The sequence below is a fragment of the Perissodus microlepis genome, chromosome 8 (genome assembly GCF_051167445.1).
Source record: "Perissodus microlepis isolate ML-2025 ecotype Zambia chromosome 8, ASM5116744v1, whole genome shotgun sequence".
NCBI lineage: Eukaryota > Metazoa > Chordata > Actinopteri > Cichliformes > Cichlidae > Perissodus > Perissodus microlepis.
Genome location: NC_140468.1, coordinates 5,094,733 through 5,116,379, shown reverse-complemented (window position 1 = coordinate 5,116,379; position 21,647 = coordinate 5,094,733). Strand labels below are relative to the sequence as shown.

General features: G+C 40.1%; 1 protein-coding gene across 3 annotated transcripts in view; it reads left to right on the top strand.

The window, feature by feature from the left end:
• LOC146381208 (rho GTPase-activating protein 44-like) overlaps positions 1 to 21,647 on the top strand; it is a 104,819-nt gene that overhangs the window by 38,091 nt on the left and 45,081 nt on the right. The window contains exon 1 of one of the 3 annotated variants that reach the window (XM_084937126.1): positions 19,136 to 19,459. The exons of 1 other annotated variant lie outside the window; for it this stretch is intronic. In XM_084937126.1, coding sequence (XP_084793252.1) covers positions 19,395 to 19,459 — 65 coding nt within the window. In that variant the 5' untranslated portion in view covers positions 19,136 to 19,394. Of the gene's footprint in view, positions 1 to 19,135; positions 19,460 to 21,647 lie in introns of those variants that run through there. One more of the 3 variants, XM_084937125.1, reaches the window with a different exon arrangement.

The following is a 21,647-nucleotide window of genomic DNA, read 5'->3' as shown; positions in this document are numbered from 1 at the left end:
TGTAACGATAGTGGGGTGGGTTAATTCTTCTTATAGTTACAAGTCTCTCCCCTCCAAATGACATTATTTACCAATTAATTTGTGAGGAATAACTGAGCAGTGAGTCTCTCAGCCTGAGGATGCTCTACAGCTCCATATGTTTGACTACAGCTGGTGACAGGAGGAGGACTACAGCCGGTACTCCGCTTAAAGATGGTGGAGAATGTCTGACATCCAATAAAATCAAAGTTTTTGTCTTTATAAAGTGAAAACAGTTTGCCCAGTTACATCTGAATTGAATACTGCTTTTAGATATTTAGATAAATAAAATTAAATACAAAATTAATAAATACAATAATAATAAATTTAAAAACACAGAATATTTGTGCACATCAATAATAATGGACAATAGTCATATCCAGTTGAGCAGAGTGAGAACTCAGCAGAACAGAAAAGCTAAATTCAAATCAAATTGTCCTCATATTCATAGATTTGTGTTGTCATAAATATTATATATGTTGTGTGAACTTATGCAGTGACAAACAGGCTTTCTTTTCCTCTGTGCAGTTGTTCCACAGTGCTGCTCTATTTTTGGTATTAAACACATAGTTTTCTCTCGGTGGACGCTTGAAACAAATTCAAAGACTCTGTGGGCTTTAAATGTAAGTGTTTTTAATTTGATGAAGAGCGGATTACACAGCTGATTGAAACCAGTGTTATTGATGATTGTTTATATGTATGTTGGTGGACAGTGCAGATCCATAACAACTGAAGCTAAACTAAGAGACATCCTGTCATTAAACCTGTAGATCACATGCTGTCCTTTATACAGATTCTGCCTTTGGGACTTTTGACTTTTTCTCTTCGTTTGGCGTTTGGCTGGCCTCCAGGTGTGGGCGGGTCCTATTAGAAACAGTCAAGCTTGCAGTCTCAGGTATTCAGAAGCTGCCAAAAGAGCTGGAAAAAGCTGAGAGAGCAGACTTGTTTTGTGCTCTACAAATATTATTTTGTTGCTAACATACGTTGATCTGTATTTATACAAACTGGCCAAACTGCTCATTCCTGTGAAGAGCCTTGTAAATCCATTAAGTTTCATCCCCAGCAGCTTTCTGCAGCTTGAGTGTGCATGAGTGTGAAGTGTGTGTGACTCTGAGCCTGTGTGTATACATGCATATGTATAGATTTCTGCATAGCTGTTACTGAGGTGCTGGTTAAGTGCTAACAAAGCTGCTGGCACAGATTCATGTTTTGTGAGAGTGGAGGATTTCCCAAGGCGGCTATTAGTCCGATGCACACAAGGACGTTTCAGAGACTGCATACTAAACATATTTTATATATATATGTGTGTGTGTGTGTGTGTGTGTGTATGTTAGTTTTTCTAAATGTGCATCTGTGTCTCCTGATCCCTGCCTTCAGATCTATTTCTGCTCAGTAACAGGCTTGACATCATATATGCAGGAAAAATGAGAAGATAGCAGTTACATTTCTCACTTAATACTGAATTGAATTACATTTTATTTCTATGTGTTTTATATTGTGTCCTCAAAATAGGCCAGAGTAAAATATGCCAGAGCTGATTTCCTTCTACAGTTGTATTGTACAAAAAGCTTTTGTTAGTCTGAGGCTACCTGAGACTAAATTGAATTTAAGGGAAATCCACATGCTGCAGCACAAAGTTAGGGTCACAGCCAGGAGCTGCTTTCACTGTAAGCTATGCATGTAAGCTATTTTCTCAGTGGTAAATGTCCAAACTGACATCTCTAAGTCATTTGTTTCCCCCAAATCCCAAAGATTTTCAGCTTCTTCCCACATATATGTATTATAACATATGCATCCTACATAAATATCAAAGAAAACAGAAAATTATGGTGTGCAATAAGCTGAAATCTGCAAGAGTTTGACATATTTCAACATTAATTAAAATGGTTGCAGATTGATTTTATCTCTGATGATTAATCAGTTCATTGAGCTTTTGGCTCAAGTGCTCATGATGCTGTTTTGTGTAGTAGTTTCCTGTTTCAGTTTGATAATATTGGAGTGCTGATGAACTTGAGCCCTGACCTGAACCCTGTCCAACAGCTCTGGGATCAAGTGGAACGCCAACTGTGAGCCAGTCGGTGCTTATCACCCAGCATCAGTGTTGGACCTCGCTAAAGCTCCTGTGGATGAAATCCCTGCAGCAGGTTCAACATCTGCTCGAAAGTCTGCAGGCAGAGGAGCAGAGGCTGTTAGAGCAGCAGAGTTTTTAACTGTGATGTTCAAGTGTCCACATACATGTGACCACAAAACACATTGTTTTGTACTCCTTTGTTCAGATGTTTTTTTTCTGCTCTTGGCTCTTTGTGATGTCAGAGAGTGAATATTCCCTAATGTGGCATCTCAGGCACACAGGTCTGGCTGTGAAGCTCCACCCACCTGCTTCCACCCCTTCTGTTTGAAAGGAAGGAGTTTAAATATCTTCTTTCTCGTGGCAAATATCTTCTTTATTCTTCTTCTTTGTCACTGTTCTTCTTCATCCTTCTTCTTTTTCATCTTTCACCTCCGTCTCTTCCAGCTGTTCCTTTTAGGGGTTACCAAAGCCTCCATCTCACCCTTGTATCCTTCTTCTCATCCGCATCTCTTCCTCATCCATGAACCTTTGCTGTGGTCTTCCTCTTTTCTTCCTGCCTGGCTGCTTCACAGTTTAGACACAATCTCTGGTCTGTTGATCCATGATTGTGGACTCAAGTTACACCTTTCTTGTGTGTCCCTATATTTTCCACTTCTTAAAGGTGCAAAGGTGTTCGGTTGGAGGCTGGAGGGGATGGTGTCAGGCCAAATTATTTGAAAGCTCACACCAGAGACCCACATTTCATGTATACACGTCAAAGATTTTAACACTTCGTTTGTATAATATCTTTTAAAATATATTGTTTTATTAAAAAAACTGTTGCTCGGTTAAGTTTAAGCATTAAAATCACTGGATAAGGTTAGAAAAATCTCATGTTTTTTGTTATAATACAATGGTAGCCACTTTATTGGTTTATTGTATGGGTTTATTGGTTGCTGTGGTAACACGTCTCCACTTTGTCTGGACAAAATAATAAAAAATGCCTCATTTCTAAATACCTTACTTACACACTGCAGAGATTTGTGTTCATGAACACAAAGAAACAGAGTTTTTTAAAATGGAGTGTTTTGTTGTTCATCCACATGAGGCTGATGTTTCAGAAAAAGCATGAACTCAGGGCTGCACCAAGGTCGAAGAAAAAACAAAACAAAACAAAAATCCATATTTTAAGCTATGAATCATGAAAATCTGCTCTACTTGAGTCCAAGGACAGAAAATATTGAGCTGGAATTGAGCAATGATGGGACCTGAGCAAGGAATGGTTTAAGTAAGTGCATTTTCCATTGATAAACATGCAAACCTCACACAGGTGAACCTGCTTGGGTTTGAACCCAGAGCCTCGTTGATGTGAGCCACAGTCCTCCATTTTCCACATGTCCTGATGTACTCTCACGCTTTTATACCCCACAGCGTTGCCACTCCTTGAGTTAGTAGGCTTACAGATAAAGGATGCTTAACCATTGCCAGCAATTATTGTTTTACTATGAAAAGATGAAATGACACAAATAGATTGAGAGATTTATTTTAATATGTTACAAATAACATGGTACAGATTTTTTATTGCACTGCTCGATTTTGATAACATTAAAAACTAAAATGTGTCTGAGTGATGATAAAGACCCAGAAGCTGACCGTGAAAATAGAAAAAGCTGTTACTCAGAGGGTATCTGACTGCAGTGACTGTGATTTATCCTCTGTGGTGATTTTAATGTGTTTAAAAATCACAGAGAGCTGCTGGGGGATCCTATCACAGCACAGGTTTATAGATTTCCACCAGTCTCTTTCTTATTTTTCTGAACTCATGAGTCTGGATGCTGTGAGATGCCAATTTGCCAAAAGCCTTTTGTGAGCTCACGCTCAGATTACAAGTGCTGGCAACATATCAGATGCAACATTTCAGATACATTTGCCAGCCATGCAACACCCTTGTATGCTCGTGCTTGGCTCACAAGTATCAGAGCTGTCAGTGACAGGAAGTGATCTCACAGCTTGCATGCAGAAAACTAGGACTGTGGTGCACGAGAGCTTGCTGTCCTCAGAAGTGATTTTCATCATAAAATGTCACTGCGAGAAATGTGAAATCGCAAAAGGCTGAGCCTGACCGAGGATGAGCGAGGTCAATGGTATCCACAGCGACGGCCCAACCTCACAGAGACAGAAAGTCTGAAGATATGAGAGGGGAGGGAGGGAAGCTCAGGGAGCGTCCGACTCCTTTCATCCCTGCTCTCTCGCAGATCATCGTTATTGTTAGCCGTCAGTGGAATGAACGACAAAACACTCCATTTAAAACTGTAAACCTCGCGTCAGCTTGACAATGCGGCTCCTGCTCCAGGTCCCTGCAGCATATTGTCTCGTCCCGCCTGTCACCTGCTTGAGTTATTTCACAGCTTTGGCAATGGCAGCATTAATACAAAGGCGTGTTTGCAAGCAAGGAATTTCTCACCCTTAGTGCATTTTCTAACTTTTTGGGTGCTTGTCTTGTCTTTCTCCTCCCTCTTCAGTCCTCTTCTCACAGCTATTAGTCATTCCCTGTAAGTGCTGAGTATGATGAGAACTTGGCAGGAGAGAAGCCTCCCCTGCTCAATCAGCACTCCTGCAGAGACCAGTCCAATGGGCTGTCCTCAGCCCGGCTGCCAGACCCAGCTGTGTGTTTCCTGAGCTACAACGAGGGGCGAGAGGCTCAGAGAGAAATGGCTTGATTTTATGGAGGGAGGGACTGAGCTGACAAAAAACTAAACAAACAAAATTTAAAAAATGAGAGCGAAAGAGGACAAGTGAACAGAGCAGAGCGTCGACCTGCTTGCCAAAATATGCAAGGCTCTTGTGGAACCCATCGCTGGCTGTGACCCAACTCCTTTTGGACTTGGTGGCTGGAGGGGGGCAGGATAAACAAAACATGTCTGTAGCTCTCTGAAGAACAGCCACTTCGCCAGATGTTCACTTTTATCCAGGAAAGGCCCTGCAGGATCTGTTAACATCAAATTAAGCTGCAGACTAATAGCTCAGTGGGGTTTCACCTGATCAGATACAAAGTGTTTTAGTCTTACATTTTAAAGGTTTGCTTTTGCTTCTCTGAAGCAGCACCTCTCAGCAAGGGGCCAACAAATCAAAGGGCCTCTAATGAAATTTTTTTTTTGCACCTGAATTACAGGAAAAAATAGAACATGTTCGCAATTCAGGCTGTCAAATAATCAGTTTGTCTTTCGGCATTAGCAATCAGTTCAGATCATCAGTTGTTTAATTGATTTCATATTTACTTGGCAGGCCTTAGACAGTAGAGTATAAAGAGTTCAGGTAAAGTCTCCATTAGATTTCAGAAATCTCTCACAAGGTCACCTAAAAGTATCCAACTCATGGTCCATATTTAAACCCTACATGGTTATAAAGCTGAAGATACTTAAGACTTTGGTTGGATCTCCCGATTTTCTTGAACTGAACTGATCATAAGCCTGTTACATAGTTGACCTCAATGGTTCTACCTGTTTTAAAAACGGGTTTAATAGTAACAGTATTAATAGTAATAATATTAATAGTATTAATAGTATTAATAGTATTAATAGTAATAGTAAACTGTTAATATGTCAGTATTAACAGTAATAATAACAGTAAGCATAATTAGCTGCATTGGCAGAAGCAATACTGGCCTCTGAAATAAAAGTCTGCGTTTGGTTGGAGCGGTCCCGTTGTAGTAGGTTTATATGCTAAGAGCCAGTGGTTCACATCCCATTTGGTTTTATTTGGTTGAATCATTAAAAATCTCTTGATTGAGGTTTATGAAAAGATTGTGGGTTTGAGTTCAAAAACTCAACCTTGACCTGGCAGATTTGATAAACCAGTATTATTATACACTCGGTGTCTAGATAAGTCCTGGGCTGCATGTATGATATTGGCTTAAACCTCGCACACGTGTGTCTAAACACCCCAACATTGCATGCCACCAAACACTCTTGTTAGTCTGCAACACTGTCAGTAGATACATAATAAAAACTTCTTGTAAATTACTAGCAAAGAAAGGTGATAGAGAGATAAAACAGTGCTACACATTCAGCCAAAATAAAAAAAAAAAACATCCTGAAAATCTACACATTGGGAACTCTTAGGAGTAGACAGGATTTCTGTGTTTTAGAAAAAGCTTTGAGAACGTCACTACACAGATGTCCAGTCAGTCAGTCTGTAGTCAGTGTCCTCAGCCTGTTCATTTCAACATATTTCAGGGTCTCTGGTGACAGGAAGAACCACCGGTCTTGTTCAGACCAGCTGTGTAAAGAGATGAAAATAAAGCCATGGGGTCGGAGGGCTCGCTGTCTCTGTGTGTGCATCAGCTCTTCACAGCTCAGGAGATGCAGAGTGTGGGAGAGTTCAGGCAGGGTGGCCGCAGTGACAGCAAGGTTCGCACATCACATTCATGCGTGTGTGAGGAGATGGTGTGTCAACTGCAGTCAAGGCTGTAGGCTGATTTGTTGTGTCAGGAATTGCTGAAATCTTACTGAGAACAGCTGGAAATGTGAAAAAGAAGCTTAGAACACTTTTTTCTAATAATATACAAATTATTTTATTTGTCTTTTATCTACTACTGTTGTCACCTCCACCAAGGAGGAACCCGAAGCTCACAAACTTCACACAGACGTGCTCTGGGCAGGTTCACACTTTCTTGCTGTGAACCACTGAGCTGCCAATTAACATCAACATAACGTTTTTCATTTTTCATTTAAATTTTGGCTTATCTGCCTTGAGCAAGTAGGACTAATTTAGGTGGGATTATGCTAAAAATGTTTTAACTAAGTTATTTTTGCATTTCTCACATCAAAACAAGTTCAATCACAGTGTTCTGGCACAAATGCGTTTTAGGACGACATATATGTATTTTTTACATACCAAAAGTTTTTCCAGACTTCACCAAATTTGGCTTGGGATGATCGTCAGACAAAGCTTCCTGAGCATTATTAGAGTATGTGGATTTTTCCTTTTCAAAAGTCGATCAGTGGCAAAGAGTCAAAAAACAGGAAATGTGATCACCCGTTTGCAACACTTTAGTCAGTGGAAACCAATCATTCACATTTTGGGGGGAATTTGCTATAATATTAACTATGTTACTAACACAATAGTAACATAGTGTTACTTGTGTTACTATTAATCAAAATAAACTCCTTTGATCACTTTGCTCCAGCAAGAAGAGCTGTCTGGTGAGACGTCTCAATTATGCAACTCTGAGAACCAGGGTTACAAAAGTAACCTAAACTTATCTGCGATTAAAGCTTGTGATTCATGTGTAGAGCTGAAAAGCGTATTCAGTAATCATCAGCAAACATATTTATGCTTCTTCCCGCTTCTATTTTATACCTTAATGAATTATTTTTGGGCTTTGGAGATTTTTTTCTGCCATTTTATATATAAATAGGTAATTTAATGAGAAAGCAATTTATCAGAGGTTTATCTTTACAGCTCCCAGCCTTTCACTTCTATGTTAAAATGACTGTATTTTTAGCTGTGCTGCAATATTGATACCATTAAAGTATGAAGCATTAAAGTTTCAGTCTGCTCTGCCTGAGCGATTCCTGCTCTTTAAAAAAATCATTTTTAAAAAGATCATATTATAAAGACCTTTAAATCTCAGGTAGGAAGGGTGGATGAGAGTTCAAAATCCCCCCTCAGTTTCCACAAACCTACTTTTCTTAACTTTTATAATTTAAAAATGAGCATCTAAGTTATTACAAGCTCTAGTCAGTGTGGTTTATTTTGCCCCTGAATTTGTCCTCTTATACAGACTTATTGCTGGAGCTGTGTGCAGATATTACTTTGGTCTGAAAAAAAGGTTTAAATTGTCCTGTATTACCATAAAAATAAGGCCGAATTTAACATTAATCAGTGATAAACAGTGGACTAGGTCCTTCTATGCAAAAGTATAATCACAAATGCCAAAATAAGGATGAAATAAGGATTACAATGCAGTGATTTACAGTATATTTCTGTTCTTTGTTATACTGCCAACATTTATTTTTAATTATTTGTTCTTTACACAGTTAATTTGAACATACAAGAATGCACGAAATAGGAAATAAGAATGAAAATCCTTCACAAACACATCCTTTAGTTTAATAATAGGTTTTTATGTTAATTTCAGCCTCCTTCTTGTTCACTCACAATACGTTTTCTGTTTACCTTCATTTTCCAGGCCACATTAATCCATCTTTGTGTGCTGTGTATAAGAGGCTTTCGGCTCCTTCGCCCCTAAAAGTAGAGGTGTGTACGCTCTGTGCTACTTAAAAGCAAAAACATTTAGTAAGAGGAGGTGAAAAGTGAATCTCTGGCAGCTTTAAAGCAGTTCACAACCTCCTGCGGTGGATTTTATTTTTCCAGGCTTTGCTCTGTTTTGTTGGCTTGTCAATTGTGAGGGCCAACAAGGCCGAGGTACTCCGGGTGAATCTGGAATGAGTCAGGCCATTTCATTGTATTCAGCGGAGAGAAGCTGGAGGGATTTAGTGCTCCTTGAGAAAAATAGAAAGCTCTCCGGAGAGCTGGACCTGGGCGTTCGAAACTTTTGGCTGTGAGCAGCATTTTGATGGGTTGTGCTCTTAGGAACAGGCTTTTCCTCCCCTTCGGTTATGTGTTGTTATCTTGTGCTGTGCTGTGTGGCCGCTGATTACTATGCAACACTGCTTGGACATCTGAATCAAGGTGGTCTGTGTAGACAGCACAAGGCTGAATATCATCATGTGTTTTGTTTTGTTTTCCACTAAGAACTAAATTTTATTACTCAGTTAGGCCGAAAATGTTTTAGGTTTTAAAAGATTTTGCAGCATAAATTGCAACACTACCCATGTTGTCTTGTTTTGTATCTGTGCACTATAGTCACATCATTTTAATCTAAAAAAATCTCTTGTCCCTGGTAATAATTATCCCCAAAACCAGTGACCCCAGTATATGTGGATCAGGATTACCTGATCTTCATCATGATGAGCTACCCAGAGGCTTTCATCCAACAGTTAAACAACTTTTGTAAAATCCTGTAAAACTAACCACACCTATGAGTGCTGTCTCAATACGGAGGGATCATTAGAAGGAGCTGACTGTCATTTATTGATATACAGAATTCAGTTATACTATTTGGCGATTAGACTTGGATGGCCCATCACAGCAGAATGAAATCCCAGCGGTGATGGGAATTGCAAGACCCCCCTGGAGTCTAGATGCCAGTGGTGATGAAGATAAGATGGAGGCTTGGATGGAGTGAGGAGGTGGGTTGCATAAAGCACACTGCAAGGGAGAATGAAAGATGAGGAGTGGGATTATAGCGTGGAGGCTGATTGAAGATACAGAAATCATGTCGTCGTTGAGTTTTACAGTGTGGGAAAGTGGAAGTGATGTAATTAACATACTAGCAGCCAAACACCTGGACAAGAAGACAGATGAGTGAATGCAGATCTTCCTTAGTGAACTTGCACACAGGCTTCATTTGGGGATTGCAGTCACACCCCGTTTAGTAATTCTGCCTCTTAGATGTAAAGGGATGTCATATCCACAGTCTGAGAAGACAACTTTTCAGTTTTCAAACTTCACAAAGTCCTAACGGGGTTTAGCTGACATTAGAGTTTTCAAGAGGATTAAATTTCAAATTAAAATGTTAAAATTCATCATGAAAAAACAAACTGTTTGTTTTTACCAGCAGTACTGTTGCAGTTCATGCCTGACTGGGCTGACATATGCAGTTCTGTGTTTAATGAACGTGCAGTAAGGAGCGGTGAATAATCAGAGGATAACGTTCAGCATGTTTAATGCTCAGAGACTGACTGTGCTCTGAAGACTGCTGAATTTGAAATATCTGTCTCGCGTAGTGTTTTATATTGAGTGTGGATCAAATAGCTGAAAATAGAGCCATCTATAAATAAAATATGGTCGAAAAAGATATTTTTATTGCTTTCATCTGCAGAGAGAGAATCTCTCTGACAAGTTTATTATTCATCCACACACACACACACGTACGGCACATGTGCCCGCATTTTATTCACAGATTTGCATCTTCGTGAGACGTCAGCTCACCAGGAACTCGTTGTTCAAAGGTTTATTATTCCACCCCCACTCCACAGTCACCAAAAGAGTAGAGGCAATGACCTTGAAGCCAAAAGAAGATGTGAGCGCGCGCGCGCGCGCGTGTGTGTGTGTGTGTGTGTGTGTGTGTGTGTGTGATAGACATAAAGATACAGATCTCATCTCGGCTGGTTCTGCCGTTGTGACAAACGACAGCTCGACCGCCGGCACCGCACCTCGGGCTGCCGGTGGAGGAATGATTCCGCTTTACTCCAGCTATTCATTCATCTTCACCCTCCTTCTTCACTTCCACGCTTGATCCTTCTGCCGTTTCCATAGTAACCCCCAAAACCACCCCCACCCTGGTTAGCAGTGAGAGAGAAGCATGCTGGGTAATTTGACTTCACCTAAAACGTTTCTCCTCAGGGACTTTTCTGTCCTTGAACCATTTTTCCTTCATCATACACCAATTTTCCTGCCCGAGGTGGACTGAATTAAGTATTTAGCATATAAGACGTTTTCAAATATAAGCTCATCTGTTTGGACCGTGTTAAAGGATCCCATATCTACAGACATAAAGTTTGTTAAATTTCAGACATTTGTGCATATTTACTATGTGATGCTTTCAGGGAATGGACTAAAGAATATGTTTAAATTTAAACTGTGTATAAAAGATAATTGGCGAAGACTCAATTTAAACCTTTTAAATCACAACTTGCTTTATCCTCCCATTTGAGCTAAGGTAAAAATTCAAGATCAAAGATTAAGAAAGTGGCGGATTAGAGGAGTTGCCCCCTACTGGCCATTAGAATGAATGCACTTTTAAGGACGTCCATTCCTGACCTCAAAGCCCCATCCGTGTTTTATATGCAGTCTGCGGTTTTGAATAAGTATATTTGTACAGTTATGATTTGCGGTGATATTAAATAAAAAGCTGAAAAGTTACTATTTATGGTATTATGTATAAAAAGGGCTTTGTATACACATATAGGAGATATTATGGTAAATGGTAAATGGCCTGTATTTGTATGCCGTTTTACTTAGTTCCTAAGGACCCCAAAGCGCTTTACACATTCAGTCATCCACCCATTCACACACACTGGGGATAGGAAGCTACATTGCCCTGGGGCACACTGACAGAGACGAGGCTGCTGGACACTGGCGCCACCGGGCCCTCTGACCACCACCAGTAGGCACCGAGTGAAGTGTCTTGCCCAACGACCGAGACTGTTGGAGCCGGGGCTCGAACCAGCAACCTTCCGATTACAAGACGAACTGCCAACTCTTGAGCCACGATGCAGACTGGGAGCATAGTTCTCCAATATTGGCTTTTCTTCATCGTATGTTTCTTAAATATAGGATCAAATTTAAAATCCTTCTCCTCACATGAAAGGTCTTGAAGAATCTGGCCCCATGCAAGCTTACTTATGGTTCCTAGACCATTTAAAAGTAGAATGGGAGGCAGAGCCTTCAGCTTTAATACTACTACAAATAATAATAAAGTTAATAATAATAATAATAATAATAATACATTTTATTTATAGGCACCTTTCAGACCCTCAAGGTCACCTTACAGTAACACGTAAACAATACCATAAAAAACATAAGAAAAATTTATATATAGCAAACATAGTAAGATAAAATTTAGACATAAACAGTCATAAAAGTATAAAAGCAAATATAAAAACTGAGCAAGGTAAAAATGGCCCTCTTCTGTGAAACCAGCTCCCAGTTTGGATTTGAGAGACAGACACTCTCTCTATTTTTAAGATTAGGCTTAAAACTTTCATTTTTGATAAAGCATATGACCATATATATGGCTGTTATTCATAATAGATACAAAAAAGTAGAGAAACATGGCTTGTCTCTGCCTAGTAGCCTTTTGAGGTCTAATTGCAATGATGAATGTGGTTTATTTGATAGAGTTGTCTAGAATATGAAGTGTAGTTTAGCTGATAGTATTCACTGTGTGTATTGTAGAGACTGAATTTGAACACTGTGTTAGAAACACCTTTACAATAAGAGTCGAGGAACTACAAGTATTTATATTTTAAACGTTCAGTTTTCTTTTCACAAAGTGCCGTGTACATCCTCAAGGCCTACCAAATGCACTTCCTTTGTCTTATAACATTCACAAAGTGAATTATTTACAGGCAAAGTTTGGACAATAATCTCTGTTGATGACTTGTTCAGTTTCTTCTTTGAAGCTTCTGAGTGTCGGATCTCTGTGTCACTGACGGAAACTCCCCGGCAGCAGAAGAGCGAGAAGCAAAACAAAAAGCACCTTTGAGGACACAAACTGTCAAAACAACGCTGATGTGTTTTCTCAGTTTATAAATCTAATCTTTGAATTTCTTAGCTCAGTTCACCTGTTTACTCGTTAACACTCGCTGGTGGTTACAGAGAAAATTCTGCTGATGTATTTTGAATAAAATCGTCTCATTCTGAATCACTGATCTGAAAGCACAAAATCACCACAGCAATAGTTTCTTGATTTTCAATAAGAACACAACAAAGGTTAGTGTAGTATTTTTCTGTTTTCTATTGGGAAAACATTTAATAATTATAAGCTACACTTATAAACTAATCCACACAAATAAGCAGCTTCTAACTTTTAGCTGTGGGTCTGTGGGTCTAAACACAAGCAGCAGAGCACTTGACCGCAGCAAACGAGGAAGCAGTGCAGTGGTCAGTAATGCTGACTCACAGTAAGAAGGTCCAAGTTGGACTTCATCATCTGGCTTTTCCTTGTGGAGTTAGCATCGTGTTTGTGTGTCCTCTCACAGTACAAAGACGTGCTATTAGTGGGGTTAGGTTAATTAGTAATGATAAATTGCCTATGAGTGTGAATGGTTGTCTATCTCTCTGTGTTCGCAATGCAACAGACTGATGATCTGTCCAGGGTGTGCCCTGCTCCTCACCCAGTGGTAGCTGGGATAGACTCTAGATCCTGATAAGGACGACATCCTTTGCCATTGATTCTGGTTTGTGCAGCTGTGGATACAAGCACCCAATTTTATATGTTTTCCCCTCTATAGTCCTCACAGGACTCTGTGCAGTCCTGTGAAAAACTAAGTATAGCCTTACTGCTTCTATAGGACTTAAAAGTGAATGAAATCATATGCACTTGATTAATTGACAAAAAAATGTAAGTCTGATTGACTTTGCCTTAAAAAGCATCTTGAAAATCATCACACAAAATAATCAATCTTAAATTTTCAAATGGATAATACAGGGAGTGCAGAATTATTAGGCAAGTTGTATTTTTGAGGAATAATTTTATTATTGAACAACAACCATGTTCTCAATGAACCCAAAAAACTCATTAATATCAAAGCTGAATGTTTGTGGAAGTAGTTTTTAGTTTGTTTTTAGTTTTAGCTATTTTAGGGGGATATCTGTGTGTGCAGGTGACTATTACTGTGCATAATTATTAGGCAACTTAACAAAAAACAAATATATACCCATTTCAATGATTTATTTTTACCTATGAAACAAATATAACATCTCCACATTCACAAATATACATTTCTGACATTCAAAAACAAAACAAAAACAAATCAGCGACCAATATAGCCACCTTTCTTTGCAAGGACACTCAAAAGCCTGCCATCCATGGATTCTGTCAGTGTTTTGATCTGTTCACCATCAACATTGCGTGCAGCAGCAACCACAGCCTGCCAGACACTGTTCAGAGAGGTGTACTGTTTTCCCTCCTTGTAAATCTCACATTTGATGATGGACCACAGGTTCTCAATGGGGTTCAGATCAGGTGAACAAGGAGGCCATGTCATTAGTTTTTCTTCTTTTATACCCTTTCTTGCCAGCCACGCTGTGGAGTACTTGGACGCGTGTGATGGAGCATTGTCCTGCATGAAAATCATGTTTTTCTTGAAGGATGCAGACTTCTTCCTGTACCACTGCTTGAAGAAGGTGTCTTCCAGAAACTGGCAGTAGGACTGGGAGTTGAGCTTGACTCCATCCTCAACCCGAAAAGGCCCCACAAGCTCATCTTTGATGATACCAGCCCAAACCAGTACTCCACCTCCACCTTGCTGGCGTCTGAGTCGGACTGGAGCTCTCTGCCCTTTACCAATCCAGCCACGGGCCCATCCATCTGGCCCATCAAGACTCACTCTCATGTCATCAGTCCATAAAACCTTAGAAAAATCAGTCTTGAGATATTTCTTGGCCCAGTCTTGACGTTTCAGCTTGTGTGTCTTGTTCAGTGGTGGTCGTCTTTCAGCCTTTCTTACCTTGGCCATGTCTCTGAGTATTGCACACCTTGTGCTTTTGGGCACTCCAGTGATGTTGCAGCTCTGAAATATGGCCAAACTGGTGGCAAGTGGCATCTTGGCAGCTGCACGCTTGACTTTTCTCAGTTCATGGGCAGTTATTTTGCGCCTTGGTTTTTCCACACGCTTCTTGCGACCCTGTTGACTATTTTGAATGAAACGCTTGATTGTTCGATGATCACGCTTCAGAAGCTTTGCAATTTTGAGACTGCTGCATCCCTCTGCAAGATATCTCACTATTTTTGACTTTTCTGAGCCTGTCAAGTCCTTCTTTTGACCCATTTTGCCAAAGGAAAGGAAGTTGCCTAATAATTATGCACACCTGATATAGGGTGTTGATGTCATTAGACCACACCCCTTCTCATTACAGAGATGCACATCACCTAATATGCTTAATTGGTAGTAGGCTTTCGAGCCTATACAGCTTGGAGTAAGACAACATGCATGAAGAGGATGATGTGGACAAAATACTCATTTGCCTAATAATTCTGCACTCCCTGTAGAGCCGCGCTAGTGTGGACGTAGCCTAAGACTTCTACTCCATTACATCACTTTTTTAAATCTTAAATGTATTTTCAAACAGGTATAATTAAATCTGAGTAGCTTAAAAATTAACCTTAATAAAATTTAATAATCCAGTGGTGAAAACATGGTGTGGCTTGGCATTATGAGTCGAAGCCACTGAATGTGGCCTTGAATTCCTTTTTTTCTCTTCTCTTTCAACGTGCATTACTGTTTAATATGTCAACACTGAGGCTGTTTATAAAAAGGTCTTTGGTTTGCTGAGCAGGTTTAGATCGGCACCAGTGAAAACACATCAAGTGTTAAGCTGTGTAAAGTTGATTGAAGAACTTAAGAGCAGCGCTGACACATAACTGCTGCTGTGGCGTGTTGACAGATATTTTAGTAAGAGAAACAATGGCTTTAAATAAAAAAGCTCCCCTGGAAGCATTTACTGGAGAAAAATCGAGGAAGAAACAAGGCTTATGTTGTTTCATTACAGTTTTAATGCTCTGAATGACTCTGATGGATTGGGCTTTCACATTTTTCAGGCAGTTAAAGACAACTCCAGGAAAGCGAGAAAAAATGTCACATTGCAAATGTTTTGCTTATAACTCGAAAAATGTGGATTGTGCAGAATTGTCCACATGCTTCTATTTTCACTCCCTCAAACAAATCAGCATTTTGCTTCATACCAAAAACCCCTTTTTCTGTTATTGCACTTTATTAGCGATGTAACTTAACTCAAGTGCTGTTCAGAGAAACTCTTTTTACTGCACTACCTGTGCAAAAAGTTTTCAGACAGACTTTTTTTGTCGAGATGGGGGAAAACAGAATTGAGTCATTTTAGAGAACACTCTGTATTCCCAACCTCTGTCACTTCAGCTCCCCCTCACAAGATTTATGACTGAAAAATCCCTTTTACACATCTGTTATCTTCTTCTGCTTCTGTATTCTTCATCACCTCTCGCTGCCTCCCCCTCTTTGCCTCTCTGTGCCGGTGGGAATCCCGGCTGTGACGCCAGAAGCTGATGTCGCAGTAAAGCACCGACTCTGTTGCTGAGGCTTTGATTCAGGATGCTGTAGTGCCCTTGATGTGTCAAACAATTAACAAAAAAAAAACTGCAGCGAGGAGGGTAGAAGAGCAAGCTGAATCACGAGTGAGGTTTAGACTCATCACACGTGGCTCTCTTTCTCCTGTTTGCCCACTTTTTTTTTCCTGGAGCAAACACGGCCGTCAACAACATGTAGCTGCTTATTTCATTGAGTCAGGCATTTCCAAAATATGAACCATGTGTTTGTTAGCCTCTCCCTTCCTCAGCTGTGACCCCAGTCATGCTGCGTTACGAGGCCCAAATCCCCCGAGTGGAAACGTCAGCACAACATAAACAGCTGACCCTCTCCTTACACGTGCAGATATGCAGAGTCGCAGCCAAGCATCAGGAACTGCTAGCAGCACACGTGTTTCCTGGGAATTACAACATTTTAACTGGAGAATTAAACCTTTAGATGGAGATGGATATGCTTCAAAGGGCATTTCTGATCACAGTGGTATGAACTGTGTGCAAACATCTTTTTCCCCTATATCTGCAGAAAGGTGACTGGTGTATGCCCGTATGCTTGCTCTGCTGCTGCTGTAGTTACCGAACCCACATTATAGAAAGCTACCTTCAAATTCACGTGTCCAGTCGTACTGCAGGCACATTATAGCTTTAATATACAGTTAATAATACATCCTTTTCCATCTGGGATAAGTGTGGTCAAAGTATTATGGAATCTTGCCTCCTTCTGATTTGATTTCTAACTGAGGACATGACGGTTCAAACTGAAGACTTATTCAACTGACATTGTTATTCTCAGTTATGCAGGTGCTTTTGCAAACATAATGCACACAGTCTGAATTTTTTATCTCCTGGGTGTGAAAACTCACCGTGACAGCAGATGGCAGTTTGTTTTGCTTGTGTTAGCCTTCACATTAATTATGTCACACCTGGAAAGAGACAAAGTGGATGTGTACATTTGTGTGTGTACCTGGGTGAAATCTACAAAACTGTCACTGAGGAAAGGGAACGAGGCAATGTGCATTGAATTTGTGCATGCTTGGATTCAATGTGTGCGCGTGCATTAATCTCTATCTCTCTGCAGCAACTGGCTTTCCAGGACGGGTGAGCAATTGCTAACCTCATCATTACTGTGCGTGCGTGTATCTCTGTGTTTGCATAAGGATCATTATCTCGTTGTTAAATCCAGAGACTGTGAATCTTGCTTAGACTTCTTTAGTGCCAGAGAGAAGACGAATTCAGGGAGAGAAAGAGCAGCGGTTTGTACATATTGTGTCAGAAATAAGTTCAGTTTTGTTACTGAAACAGGAAACTGTGACTGCAAACAGAAACACTGTCATTCAGCACCACAGTGTCATGGAGACATCATTAAATCCCAACTGTAAATCTCAGTAGCCAGCATCAGCAGCCGGGGACTGGACCATCAGGGCCTCCGGTCTTGACTGCTGTCCGATACACATTTGAGCTGTGCTTAGCCAGGCCCCATGGGCTAAGACCACCAAGCACTCTCCCTCAAGCTTCCTACCCAGGTCTAGTTCCAGTGTGGGGCATCCTCTCCTTGGCAGGGTAAACTGGTCCCTTGTTATTTTAGCTTTCATGGGGACCAACATAAAAGCCCATGGAATGACAGAAACACACAAACCTTTCCACCACACTGAGGTGATGAGTCACAGGGGAGCATTAGGGGAGTGGGAGTTTAGGGCGATGGGTTGAAGAGAGAGCTGTGCATAAAAGCAAAGGTGTCAATTTGCCGGTTTGATCTATGCCCTTATCCTCACCGGTGGTCACGAGTCTGAGTAATGACTGAAAGAATAAGATCACCAATATAAGCAGCAGAAATTAGCTTTCCGTGAGCTCTTCCTTAGAGACGGGTGATGAATTCCGTCAATCACCTCAAAGTGGAGTCGCTACTCCTCTGCATAAAAAGGAGCCAGCTGAGGTGAAACATTCAGACATCCTGTGTCCTCCTGTGTCTGGGCATGTTCTGCTGGGACGAGGTCCCAGGGTGGACCCAGGACACGCTGGAGAGATTACATCTCTTGGCTCAAATGTTAGCATCCTAACATAGTAATTGATGGAACAAGATAAATATTATACCTGCTAAACATAAGATATATTAGCACTGTCACTGTGAGCATGTTAGCATGATAAGGGTAGGCTTAATAGTGCTACTTTATTTAAGGACAGCCTCACAGAACTGCTAGCATGGCTCTTGTCATAGTCTTGACTCTTGGTGTCTTTGGCATTTTGGAATTATATTCTCTGTGATTCTTTGTTTTGTTAGTGTTTCTCTTATGTGTTAATGTCATCCCTGTGAGTGTATTTATTCCTCTTAAATTATTTCCTCACTGTTTCATCCTCTTGTGTCAAATTCATTCATGTGTCTGTATTTTCCCAGTTTACTTATCACACTTCCTGCTTTATTTTGAAACGTAGTGTTCTTTGTGCTTTGTTTTAAGTTTTTCTTCCCTGGTCTCATCTTCTGTGATTTAGTTCAGCTGTCTCAGTCTCCCTAGCTGTCTCTCTGATTGCCCTTCAGTGTATATATAGTCACTGCCTCCCCTTGTCCTTTGTGAGAGTGGCTGCTCCGACTTGCCCCTGTGTAGTTTCTTGCTTTATATTTCAGATGTTTGTAGTTTTCAGTATTTCCTTGTTGGACTTTATGTTTTGCCTTTTGTAGAATTTGAAACCAGTCAATAAAGGGTTTACTTTCAGTTCCACTCAGTCTGCTTTCACATCTCTGCATTTGGGATCTCCTCTAACACTCCACACGGTCTGAATCATCTTCAACACTTTATTCATGTTTTCACAAGAATAACGAGCTTCCATGTGCTGAACTGAAAAGTGAAGTACTTAATTTAATATTTCATCTGGACTCAAACTGAATGTTTAGTTTTAAAAGTAACATGATAACACCTTACAGTGAAAGCTAAAACTCACATTTTTGGATTAAATCTAACATTTAAGGCTAGATAAACTGGACTTTATTGGCAGTGGAAAATTCCATGGCCCATTTTTTGAAAAAATAAATTTGTTTCCACTGGTACGAATCTGAGAGCGCAGCTTATACAAGCAGAGCATGGGTCTTTTTACTCAGTACTGAGGGCTGAAAAACTATTAGGACACCCTTGGAATTTAAATATATTACAAAATGTAAAATGTTGGCTTTTGGGTCTGTTCAGTCATAAACACATAATGTGGACATATTTGAAAGTCCAATCTGTTCACAGAGGGGAACATAAAGCAGAGGCTGGTGACGATGAGTGAGTGAAAGGACCAGATAGTCAGGTCTCATTCTTTACGCCGCCCTTCCCCTCCCTCTCTTCCTCCCACTTTCGCCACCTCCTCTCTGCTCTTTGTTTTCTGGCTGGTCACAGAACTCCTGCTTGAAAACAGGTGATCTCCTTTCTGTGAGCAGGGGGGATGTGGAGGAGAAAGCTGCAGATTTCTGGCAAGACTAAGAGGTCGAGCAGAAAAAGCATTGTTGTGTAAGTCCACTGGGCCACAGCAGGCTCACTCTGTGTTTTATTTTTTATTTTGAATTTGAGCTAAATTTGAGTGAAATGTATAGCGGTATGTGGCAGTAGGTACATTTAGAGGGGAACATGTGTCTGTGCTGATCAGAAAGGCAGGTAAGGTAGGTGTGACTGGTCTGGTGCGTGTTCTCGGTCAGAAAGCAAAGGGCTGCTGAATGTGTTAACTTATATATTATATTAGTTACACTGAAAATAACATATTTTCATCTATTCATCAAACAGTTTCTGCTAATCCAGCATTTAGACAGAGTTGGCTTTATTTAAAATTTTATTCACTGATGCTTTTTACACAGTTTGAATCTACTGTGAAGGAAAACTGTAAATAATACTTTTTATTTAAGACCTTAGTCACACAAATCTGGTCTGTAAGTACGTTCCAACTATTTAAATTCAGTACATTGAATTTTAATTTTTGTGACACTGATGTCAAATTCACAAAACTCAACTTGTCAAATATGATATACTAGGCATTAAGGTAATGACCTTGTAAAATAGCAGAAATGTTATTAGTCTTGTAGTTAAGACTCCAGGCTCTGGAGGTGACCTTGTAAAACCTAATCTGCCTGTTTAATAACAGGTTTCTCTGTCTGCGGGGGTGAAGGAAGTGCACCACAGGTGATTCACACTTACCTGTTTATCAGTGTTGCTACTGATATTTTGAATACAAACTGAAAGAGTTGCTAAAGGCTGTTCAGAGCAGAGAGTAACATCAGGGCTGATAAAATTCAGCAGAACAAAAACTTTAACAAGGTACAGAGTTAGTCTTTTTATCTTGGCCCGGTTTACAGCTGGTTTTCAAGTGCATCCGTGGTTATCAGATCACAAGTGCACAGTGTTAAATACAGGTGAAAATATCCATTAAGACACATGGTGATCTGATACCTGAAACCACTTGCTAAGCCGGTCCCACAAATTGCACTTTGCTACTCATAAGTGACAGATAAGCCACTCAGTCGTTCCTCGGTTCATTGCTGTACTCTGATTTTTTCCTCAAGTTACAATCATTTCTGTCTGCAGCAGTTCAGTCTGAAACCAGAGCTCCCAAACATATTTTCTCTCTGAGCATTATAGCGCTGTAAAGACTGTCTTAAGATGCTTTTAGGAAACTGATGCCTGATGTATAATCGACGTGTGAGTGAGGCTGAATCGCAGCAGACAGAGAGAAGAAATGTCTGCTGTAGCTGTGTGTGTGTAGTTTTAATGCTGTTGGTTCTGTTTTTATATCCACTCATCTGCCTGCATCTGTTCTATTTACAGCTCCGAGTATCTGCATTGTGACTTGTTTTAACTGTTCTCTGAACTCTGTTAAACTAACTGGTTGTCAGGGGGGAAATGTGCAAGAGAGAGAGCGAGAGAAGGAAAGGTAACCCAAGAAAGAACCTGATTCAGGAAACTATGTACGGCGGTGAGGATGCTGTGGTTCATCTTTAACTGCTGGATCTATTCTGATTCTGATTCTGATTCTGATTCTATTTCTCATCATTGTTTAGTTTTAACAGCAACAAAAAATGAGCATTTTGGCTATTTATACACTCGGACTTTTTGTGTTTGCTTATGAACAACAACAGAGGAATACTGCAACAGCCATCGGAGGAAATTTAACAGTAACGCATTCGAACTGTCAAAAAATAATGAAATACGTATGTGGGGGGGAAAAAACTTACTGTAACCTTCATGTCTTTCATCTCAGGATTGATGTTTGAAACTTTATAAATTGTCGTGCATTCATGTCAACTTTGAAAGGGCAAAAATTTGGTTTTAGCAGGTGTTTGGATTGATTTTGAAATTCAAACGGGTAGGTTTGTGCATCTTTACTGGGCACAGATGTCTTTGTCTGACCCCAGTAAGCAATGCTAAACCAGCAGATAGACATAAATGTTAAGAGACTTTCAAGAAATGGACAATTTAAAAATGCATAAAATTTCCTTATTAGCTTTAAAAGAAGATGCCAATAGATAAATATCTCTGCAAACATTAGCCAGGTGAGATAAGACCAGTAATTGCAGGTTTTGCCTTATTTTAAATTTGCAGCTTATTGTTATGCATCTTATCAGATCTATTGTCTAAAGGCTTTCTGACACTCCAGGCAACGTTTTCCTCCAGAGGCTGTCTTTGTTATTAACCTACAGGTAATCTTAGC